Source organism: Protobothrops mucrosquamatus, unplaced genomic scaffold (genome assembly GCF_001527695.2).
Source record: "Protobothrops mucrosquamatus isolate PMUCROS unplaced genomic scaffold, P.Mucros_1.0 scaffold546, whole genome shotgun sequence".
Classification (NCBI taxonomy): Eukaryota; Metazoa; Chordata; class Lepidosauria; order Squamata; family Viperidae; genus Protobothrops; species Protobothrops mucrosquamatus.
Genome location: NW_015386850.1, coordinates 336,056 through 347,557, shown reverse-complemented (window position 1 = coordinate 347,557; position 11,502 = coordinate 336,056). Strand labels below are relative to the sequence as shown.

Genomic DNA, 11,502 nt, shown 5'->3' with positions numbered 1-11,502 from the left:
TATATATATATATATATATATATATATATATATATATATATATATATATATATATATATATATATATATAATATTATTGTATGTCTTTTAGATTTCATACATTTACCCTTACTTGTGTAGATATGGTGTTGCTCAAGGACCATTTTGATATAAAAGTACATAAACCATAAGTAATAAAACTGTGTCCCTCTTACCAGTTGCTCTTCCAGGTATGCCTCACATCAGTGTCATGGATGCCATGCTTATCTGCTTGCTCATCTAGGAAATCAAACATATATTTGATAGCCAGTGGGAGAGCGCTGCCTCGATGCACAGTACTGAACAAAGTCTCGAACAGGTCATCCACAAACTTTTGAAGTGTACCCTGATGGAAGCAGAGACCAAAGTATGAGGGTATTATACCATAAATCATCAGCTGGTGCAGAACAGCACTGCAGTTTGCAAAGCTGTCCCCCTTAATTAATATCCCTGAATATGAGATGTAGCAAAGTTAACATGTTACAGTATGTGATGGGGGGGGGGGGGAACGGAACTATTACCTATGTAAGATGAGATAGGAATGAAGACAGTTTAGGGAAAGCAACAAAAACGTTTGCCTGTGTTATTTAGATTCTACTACACATTCATTTGTGGGGTGGGTTTGTTTTATAATTATAATAACAATTATTACATTCTTATTTGTATATTATATTATTATAATTGTTTTACTTAAACATTGTTTTTTACGATTTTACAAATTTTATTAATTTTTCAAATAAACATATAGACAAATAATACAAATATGGTGCGTTTCATTAGAGAAACAAACACATAAAAAAGCCTACTCAGTAAGTATTCAGAAATAACCAGTGGTTACATTGTTTTTATTATTAATATGCAATAAGACAAAATCAGCACAACAATATGAGGCTAATGTTTACCACTTTCAGTTGATAAAAAGGAAATACAGGATGTAAGACTTGGAATTACCTTTGTAGCTAGCAGCCGTGTCAAGTAGATCTCTGATACCATCTTACTTCCCCGATCACCTTCCTTCTGGTCACCATGGTCATGGTTTTTGACTAAATGCCAGACTTTCACTCCACTCTCTAGGTCAGGAGTAATCATGGGTGCCCTTGAACGAAGACTATCTGGGCTACCTGTGTACCGAAATGTGGAATCTGGGGAGAATGAAAAAGAGGTTGGGAAGGCACAACGGAAGACAGACTTGGTTATATTTTGGGGCTTGTNTCCTTCTGGTCACCATGGTCATGGTTTTTGACTAAATGCCAGACTTTCACTCCACTCTCTAGGTCAGGAGTAATCATGGGTGCCCTTGAACGAAGACTATCTGGGCTACCTGTGTACCGAAATGTGGAATCTGGGGAGAATGAAAAAGAGGTTGGGAAGGCACAACGGAAGACAGACTTGGTTATATTTTGGGGCTTGTCGTAACTCTTTAAAAGAGAATACAACTTCAGTTCATAAGGGAAGAAATTACTATAAAATTCCAATGTTTCTGAAAGCTAATCCTATATTTAGAACATTTTTGGTTGAAATATTTTTCACTGTTTTGTTATGTATTTAATTCATTGACTTCAGCCAATCTTGATCAATAGAACAAAGTTCACCTTCCACAGAAAACTAAAACCAAAATTTTCTGAACTATTATAATCTTGGCTACCATACTTAAAATATGTAGTAGTTGCATTTACTTACAGGGCATTTTAGATTAGATTAGATTAGATTAGATAACCTTTATTGTCATGGCACACATTAAAATGAAATTTAGTTGCTTCCTCTAAAAGTGTACACATACATAACACACATTTAAAACATACTGTATACAACATATTGTCATGAAATGCCTTGCCACATGAAAAAAAACCTTAGCTAACTATTAAATACACATTACAACTGTTTGATATTTTTTTCATTTTCAAGCAAATGTTTCTTTCACTGTGAAAAAATTAATCTAATTTCTTAATTTTCTATTCTTCTATTTGGTGACAGTCAAACTAAAGGGATCCTTTTACATTAATAGGAGAATGAGTGAATTGTTACATATTTTTCTCCAAAGTTTCACTCCTGATTCAAAATGATTAAAAATATGACTATTCCTGTCAATGTAATGAAAAGGTGAAAGCACTGAATCATTCTATTTAAAAATGAAATTCAGTGATGCAAATGTAGACAGTAAAAGCACACCTTTGCTTGATTTCATTTGTGCAATCAGAAGTATCAATATCAGGATTCACAACAACTAGGTAGGCACATGTTGCATGCTAATGCTCTTTAACTTTTGACTCTGAACAGTCAGATAGAAATCTTGCTTTATAACTAATGTGTATCCTCAAAAGAAAAATCTTTGTTTGCTATTTTTACATTATAGACATCCAATTTAGAAAATTTTGTCTTTGATGTCTTTGAAGAAATGTTTTACAAATAAGAGGAACAAGAATGGAGGACACTTTTCCAATTGCAAAAATTGCCAGCCATATGGTGCCATAATTATTCCAGCCAAAAAAAACAAACAAACCCAGAACAAAACACAAAAATGCTTTTACTAAAAATATAAAAATATAAATGGACAAAATGACCAAATATAAATTCTCAAATTTCATAATAATAATAATGATAATAATAATAATAATAATAATAATAATAATAATAATAATAATAATAATAATAATATTTCCCTGTAAGAAAAGAAAAAAGATTCAAAATGATCTAAATTGACTAGAACTGTGGATTGAAATGAATAAAATGGAATTTAACAGGAAGAAATGTAAAATTCTACATTGGGAGGGAAAAAAGCAGGGCACAAGTGCAAAGGCAGAAGACTGGCATGGTTTCTGTACATGTGAAGAGCAACTGATGTCCTTGCTGAACATGTCAAATATGAGCCATTAGTCTGAATTAAGTACTAAAAAGCCAAATATTGTTTTAAAAGAAATCAATAGGCTATACAAATATTGGAATTACAAGTAGTCCTTGACTTATGACCACAATTGAGCCCAACTTTTCTGTTGTTAAGGAAGACATTTGTTAAATGAGTTTTGCCCCATTTTACAACTTTTCTTGTCAAAGTTGTTAGATGAATCACTGCAGTTGTTAAGTTAGTAACAAGGTTGTTGAGAGAATTTGGATTCCCCATTGACTTTGCTTGTCAGAAGGTCAGAAAAGATGGTCACATGACCCAGGATACTGCAACTGTCATAAATATGAAACAGTTGCCAAGCATCTGAATTTTGATCATGTGTCATGGAGCTGCTGCAACAGTTGTAAGTATGAAAAATTGTCATAAGTCACTTTTTTCAATGCCACTATAACTTTGAATGGTCACTAAATGATTTTTTTTAAGTTGAGGACTATCTGTAATTATTCCACTCAGACCTTCCCTGGTCCTATCACATTTGGAAATTGTAACAATTTCAGAGGAGAATAGCAAGATTTGGAGAGTTCTGGAAACCACTTCCTATGAGGACTTGCTAAAGGAAAATATTTAGCCTATAGAAGATATAACTGAGAGGAAATGCAACAGCAACCTTTAAATATCTTAAGGGTTGTCACATAGAAGGAAAAATAACAGAGGGCAGGATCAGAACCAAATGGTTGAAACTATAAGAAGATTCAGGCTAGACGTCAGGAGGAACTTCCTGACTACTTGAACTGTGAAATAGTCCTCCCCACTTATTTTTGAACGAGGAGAGATAATATCTCTATGTACTTAATATGTTGCTTGTCTGATAATGACAATTTCAGGAGAAATTGCTTCAGATCAGTGATTCTGATACATTCACAGGTGGTTTCAGTGGGTTATTCCCATTACAGCCAAGTTTATAATCCAGATAAGAGGTAGAAGCATTTGTGAAGAGTTACGTGTATGCACTGACATTATCATAATGTTTCAGACTGAGCTCAGTGGTTAAAAAAATGGTTCCCTGTATATTTATAAAGATATGCTTTACAAGCTTCCAACAAAAACTGTAATAAAACTGCTAGCCACTTGACACTGGGTGCAACAATCAGATTAGGCCATTAATTTGAGAGTCATGTAATTAGAATCTTTATGTTTACATCATGCAACTTTCAGTCTTACCATATCTGCTAATTGAGGTCCGTGATATGCTGGCAGAAGCAGGAATATTATAAGAAGAAGTCTGTTTAGGAACAAGGGCAACTACAGAGCGATCAGAGACCTGGTAGAGGGGGAAAAAGACATGTAAGCAGACGGAACATTGCAAGGAAATGCAGTACTAAAACATATTCATACTATACTGTGAGCCGAAAATGATGAAAGTTATAAATCTCATAATGAAGTGTTGGCAGGAACATATGGAATGCCATGAAGTGTCAGAAGACTAAGCAAAATGAAGGGTATATTTCCCTCCTGGCCTGTTCTGTCCCTGAAGAAAAGAACTAAGAAATGAAAAGACATATTGAAGGCATTCTCTGTCATTTTGATTTAAGATTATGTTTGATCCAATAAAAACAAAGATTCCCAAGAATTGTAGCAACACAATTAAAGCAATAACATACTGGGAATAAAGTAGCTATAATAATGTGATGGATCATAAAAAAAATCCTATTAAATCATTTTTTTTAGTTTAGCTCATTTTATGAACTTTAGAAGTTTTATTTATAAAGGAACAAGTAATAAAATCATTTTTCTGGATCTTAAATGACCACTCCATCAACTATACCCTCCCCCAAAAGGGTGGTTGGAGATAAATTTGGAGAAATCAAATTATAAATGCATATTAATACTGATATAAGATTTTGTTAAAGCAAAATATTAATGTTTAATTTTACCCACTCTACAGCTGTAAGACTCAGAAAGCTTTTAACTAATATTCATTAACAAACCTTTATTTATCCAAGTTATATATTAATAATTTCACAATGTAAATGTGTTGCAGAAAATAAAATGGAAATGTTTGTCTGAAATTGGGTGCTTACTTATTTAATCTATTCATTAGGCATCCAAGTAATTAACAAACCACAATTTATCAGCCTGATGTAGTAATTTTACACATACAAATAATTCTGTAGGTTCATTTCTTGAAGTCAGTAACGCGGGTAAAAAAAAGCTCCCTTTTACACAAAACAGTAGTTTTTGTGGAAAAAAAAACCCCAGATGTTATTTTTAATGAGAAATATTTATGACATATATTTGAATGTAATATGAATATCTGCTAGAGATGAAAATTGGTTTTTAGCATTTGAATCTTCATGTAATTTGTATGGATATGGTATCTTGTTTTTATACTTATACAGTTTATAACTTCGCTGTCTATCAAAATCAGCCTTCAGGTGGTAGAGTTGAAGGCCAAAACATCCAAAGGGTATTGGATTGCTTGTCCTTGGTCTTTCAAAAGATTTTACATCTGTGTTCTTATTAGATATCATATTAGTTCCCAACAAAGACCAATCTGTGAGATTTTGGAGGTTTCCTGTGGGTTCCTTTGCTATTAGGACTAATAGTTATTAGCTATTGTTTACAAACAAAAGTCACTTCTAAACCTCTTCATTTGTATGGTTGTAGTTATGGTTAATTATTCTTTTGGAATAATCCAAAAGAAATGAATTCCAAAAACATATTACTTTATCATTTGAAACAGAATTGGATAAATATTTTGTGTTTTAAATTTCTAGAATTTAATTACTTATTGTTTGACATCAACATTGGCATTTTTCAAGCTTTCCTTCTAGAATTAGATTTGGGAGAAATTTCAAATAGATTTGCATGTTGGAATGAGCTATTCTAATTTACATACACTGAAGTTATATGTGAGAATGGATATGCTATTAAATGATATAAAAATAATTAGAGAAATTGTATGTTGAAATATATGCACATTTTTATTTTAATTAGTTAAAGAAATAAAACACTCAGGCAGGGTCCTTCTGAGGAAGATTTGTAAGATTATTGTAATGCCACTTATACTGTTATTATAGACTATCTAAATAAAATATAGTTCTAATCTTGTGGAGTCAGTTACTTGATCTGGTTTATCTCTTGGGCTGTCATAGGGCAAAATAAGAAATCTGCTAGCTGTATATTATGTGCAGCTTGGTGGGGTTGCATGTACTTTTCTGGTTTATAATATATTTCTATTGGTTCATAAACTCCCACTACTAAAGTAAAGATTCAAAAGCCCCACAAAATTTGTGAATCTGTTTTGGACATTATTAGATATCATAATATTTTTAGAATAAAATACAGCTAGCAATGGAACAAAAATGAATACAACACATTTTTAGTCACAATTATTGTCTTAAACTGTACCTTGGTCTCTTCTAAGAAAAAAAAATCCCTTGACTCCAAATAAGTTCTAGAATCACTATTAATTACAGTAAAACAGATAATCTTGGCTCAGGATTAAATCACTATTTAGTGATGTATCACTATTTAGTGATAAAAAATAAGTCTTTTTTTAAAAATCACTAATAACTTGCAACTAGTATGTGTTAAAGTGTCACTTTGATAAAATTTCTATTCAAGAAAAACTAGGTGCTCTCTGCAGCTTAAACAACTTTGAGTAGAGCTGATAAGTGATATATTAAGAATAGATTGTGCACATTTAGTAGCAAATTATTATTTTTTCATTCTCATGAAATAGAAACAGCTATTACTGTCAGCTGGGGCAACAGTCTGATTAATGCAAAGGGCAAACCAGGAGCACAGGAAAATACTAGCAACTCTGCAATACATGCTTTAGGCAACTAGTACTAAAGAGAAGTTAGCATGTCTTAGTCCAGCATTTTGTTTTACGTAGCAGCCAGTCACATTCTTCTGGGGTACTCTCAAATGGGAGATGGAGACATATTTATTTTCTGCCATTGTTTGCTTGCAAATGAAATTTGGAGGCATGATGTCCCTGGTCTAGAGATAACTTTGCTTTTCCAAGATTAGTCAGTCTTAGGAAGCTGGAATGTACAAATTTATCCAATCCTACTGTAAAGCCATCTGAGNTCCTTCTGGTCACCATGGTCATGGTTTTTGACTAAATGCCAGACTTTCACTCCACTCTCTAGGTCAGGAGTAATCATGGGTGCCCTTGAACGAAGACTATCTGGGCTACCTGTGTACCGAAATGTGGAATCTGGGGAGAATGAAAAAGAGGTTGGGAAGGCACAACGGAAGACAGACTTGGTTATATTTTGGGGCTTGTGGTAACTCTTTAACAGAGAATACAACTTCAGTTTATAAGGGAAGAAATTACTATAAAATTCCAATGTTTCTGAAAGCTAATCCTATATTTAGAACATTTTTGGTTGAAATATTTTTCACTGTTTTGTTATGTATTTAATTCATTGACTTCAGCCAATCTTGATCAATAGAACAAAGTTCACCTTCCACAGAAAACTAAAACCAAAATTTTCTGAACTATTATAATCTTGGCTACCATACTTAAAATATGTAGTAGTTGCATTTACTTACAGGGCATTTTAGATTAGATTAGATTAGATTAGATAACCTTTATTGTCATTGCACACATTAAAATGAAATTTAGTTGCTTCCTCTAAAAGTGTACACATACATAACACACATTTAAAACATACTGTATACAACATATTGTCATGAAATGCCTTGCCACATGAAAAAAAAACCTTAGCTAACTATCAAATACACATTACAACTGTTTGATATTTTTTTCATTTTCAAGCAAATGTTTCTTTCACTGTGAAAAAATTAATCTAATTTCTTAACTTTCTATTCTTCTATTTGGTGACAGTCAAACTAAAGGGATCCTTTTACATTAATAGGAGAATGAGTGAATTGTTACATATTTTTCTCCAAAGTTTCACTCCTGATTCAAAATGATTAAAAATATGACTATTCCTGTTAATGTAATGAAAAGGTGAAAGCACTGAATCATTCTATTTAAAAATGAAATTCAGTGATGCAAATGTAGACAGTAAAAACACACCTTTGCTTGATTTCATTTGTGCAATCAGAAGTATCAATATCAGGATTCACAACAACTACGTAGGCACATGTTGCATGCTAATGCTCTTTAACTTTTGACTCTGAACAGTCAGATAGAAATCTTGCTTTATAACTAATGTGTATCCTCAAAAGAAAAATCTTTGTTTGCTATTTTTACATTATAGACATCCAATTTAGAAAATTTTGTCTTTGATGTCTTTGAAGAAATGTTTTACAAATAAGAGGAACAAGAATGGAGGACACTTTTCCAATTGCAAAAATTGCCAGCCATATGGTGCCATAATTATTCCAGCCAAAAAAAACAAACAAACCCAGAACAAAACACAAAAATGTTTTTACTAAAAATATAAAAATATAAATGGACAAAATGACCAAATATAAATTCTCAAATTTCATAATAATAATAATAATAATAATAATAATAATAATAATAATAATAATAATAATAATAATAATAATAATAATAATAATAATAATAATAATAATAATAATAATATTTCCCTGTAAGAAAAGAAAAAAAGATTCAAAATGATCTAAATTGACTAGAACTGTGGATTGAAATGAATAAAATGGAATTTAACAGGAAGAAATGTAAAGTTCTACATTGGGAGGGAAAAAAGCAGGGCACAAGTGCAAAGGCAGAAGACTGGCATGGTTTCTGTACATGTGAAGAGCAACTGATGTCCTTGTTGAACATGTCAAATATGAGCCATTAGTCTGAATTAAGTACTAAAAAGCCAAATATTGTTTTAAAAGGAATCAATAGGCTATACAAATATTGGAATTACAAGTAGTCCTTGACTTATGACCACAATTGAGCCCAACTTTTCTGTTGTTAAGGAAGACATTTGTTAAATGAGTTTTGCCCCATTTTACAACTTTTCTTGTCAAAGTTGTTAGGTGAATCACTGCAGTTGTTAAGTTAGTAACAAGGTTGTTGAGAGAATTTGGATTCCCCATTGACTTTGCTTGTCAGAAGGTCAGAAAAGATGGTCACATGACCCAGGATACTGCAACTGTCATAAATATGAAACAGTTGCCAAGCATCTGAATTTTGATCACGTGTCATGGAGCTGCTGCAACAGTTGTAAGTATGAAAAATTGTCATAAGTCACTTTTTTCAATGCCACTATAACTTTGAATGGTCACTAAATGATTTTTTTTTAGTTGAGGACTATCTGTAATTATTCCACTCAGACCTTCCCTGGTCCTATCACATTTGGAAATTGTAACAATTTCAGAAGAGAATAGCAAGATTTGGAGAGTTCTGGAAACCACTTCCTATGAGGACTTGCTAAAGGAAAATATTTAGCCTATAGAAGATATAACTGAGAGGAAATGCAACAGCAACCTTTAAATATCTTAAGGGTTGTCACATAGAAGGAAAAATAACAGAGGGCAGGATCAGAACCAAATGGTTGAAACTATAAGAAGATTCAGGCTAGACGTCAGGAGGAACTTCCTGACTACTTGAACTGTGAAATAGTCCTCCCCACTTATTTTTGAACGAGGAGAGATAATATCTCTATGTACTTAATATGTTGCTTGTCTGATAATGACAATTTCAGGAGAAATTGCTTCAGATCAGTGATTCTGATACATGCACAGGTGGTTTCAGTGGGTTATTCCCATTACAGCCAAGTTTATAATCCAGATAAGAGGTAGAAGCATTTGTGAAGAGTTACGTGTATGCACTGACATTATCATAATGTTTCAGACTGAGCTCAGTGGTTAAAAAATGGTTCCCTGTATATTTATAAAGATATGCTTTACAAGCTTCCAATAAAAACTGTAATAAAACTGCTAGCCACTTGACACTGGGTGCAACAATCAGATTAGGCCATTAATTTGAGAGTCATGTAATTAGAATCTTTATGTTTACATCATGCAACTTTCAGTCTTACCATATCTGCTAATTGAGGTCCGTGATATGCTGGCAGAAGCAGGAATATTATAAGAAGAAGTCTGTTTAGGAACAAGGGCAACTACAGAGCGATCAGAGACCTGGTAGAGGGGAAAAAAGACATGTAAGCAGACGGAACATTGCAAGGAAATGCAGTACTAAAACATATTCATACTATACTGTGAGCCGAAAATGATGAAAGTTATAAATCTCATAATGAAGTGTTGGCAGGAACATATGGAATGCCATGAAGTGTCAGAAGACTAAGCAAAATGAAGGGTATATTTCCCTCCTGGCCTGTTCTGTCCCTGAAGAAAAGAACTAAGAAATGAAAAGACATATTGAAGGCATTCTCTGTCATTTTGATTTAAGATTATGTTTGATCCAATAAAAACAGAGATTCCCAAGAATTGTAGCAACACAATTAAAGCAATAACATACTGGGAATAAAGTAGCTATAATAATGTGATGGATCATAAAAAAATTCCTATTAAATCATTTTTTTTAGTTTAGCTCATTTTATGAACTTTAGAAGTTTGATTTATAAAGGAACAAGTAATAAAATCATTTTTCTAGATCTTAAATGACCACTCCATCAACTATACCCTCCCCCAAAAGGGTGGTTGGAGATAAATTTGGAGAAATCAAATTATAAATGCATATTAATACTGATAATAAGATTTTGTTAAAGCAAAATAGTAATGTTTAATTTTACCCACTCTACAGCTGTAAGACTCAGAAAGCTTTTAACTAATATTCATTAACAAACCTTTATTTATCCAAATTATATATTAATAATTTCACAATGTAAATGTGTTGCAGAAAATAAAATGGAAATGTTTGTCTGAAATTGGGTGCTTACTTATTTAATCTATTCATTAGGCATCCAAGTAATTAACAAACCACAATTTATCAGCCTGATGTAGTAATTTTACATATACAAATAATTCTGTAGGTTCATTTCTTGAAGTCAGTAACGCGGGTAAAAAAAAGCTCCCTTTTACACAAAACAGTAGTTTTTGTGAAAAAAAAAACCCCAGATGTTATTTTTAATGAGAAATATTTATGACATATATTTGAATGTAATATGAATATCTGCTAGAGATGAAAATTGGTTTTTAGGATTTGAATCTTCATGTAATTTGTATGGATATGGTATCTTGTTTTTATACTTATACAGTTTATAACTTCGCTGTCTATCAAAATCAGCCTTCAGGTGGTAGAGTTGAAGGCCAAAACATCCAAAGGGTATTGGATTGCTTGTCCTTGGTCTTTCAAAAGATTTTACATCTGTGTTCTTATTAGATATCATATTAGTTCCCAACAAAGACCAATCTGTGAGATTTTGGAGGTTTCCTGTGGGTTCCTTTGCTATTAGGACTAATAGTTATTAGCTATTGTTTACAAACAAAAGTCACTTCTAAACCTCTTCATTTGTATGGTTGTAGTTATTTATTTTATTTATTATTTATTTAATTTAATTTATATGCCGCCCTTCTCCCAACGGGACTCAGGGCGGCGCACAACATATTTAAAACCAAAGCATATATACAATCCCCCCCTTAAAACCGAATTAAACCAAATTTAAAGTTGTGTCTTCCAAATTCCTAAAAAACCCAGTATAAAATCCACCCTAGGTCAGGTCCGCTTGCTGAAAGAGCCA

General features: G+C 32.4%; 1 protein-coding gene across 1 annotated transcript in view; it reads right to left on the bottom strand.

Annotated features, from left to right (window-relative positions):
* Positions 1–11,502, bottom strand: part of PLXNA2 (plexin A2) — a gene marked incomplete at its 5' end in the record, with an annotated part of 261,184 nt that overhangs the window by 12,073 nt on the left and 237,609 nt on the right. The window contains 3 exons of the mRNA XM_015816987.1: positions 195–364; positions 970–1,160; positions 9,841–9,940. Coding sequence (XP_015672473.1) covers positions 195–364; positions 970–1,160; positions 9,841–9,940 — 461 coding nt within the window. The remainder of the gene's footprint in view (positions 1–194; positions 365–969; positions 1,161–9,840; positions 9,941–11,502) is intronic.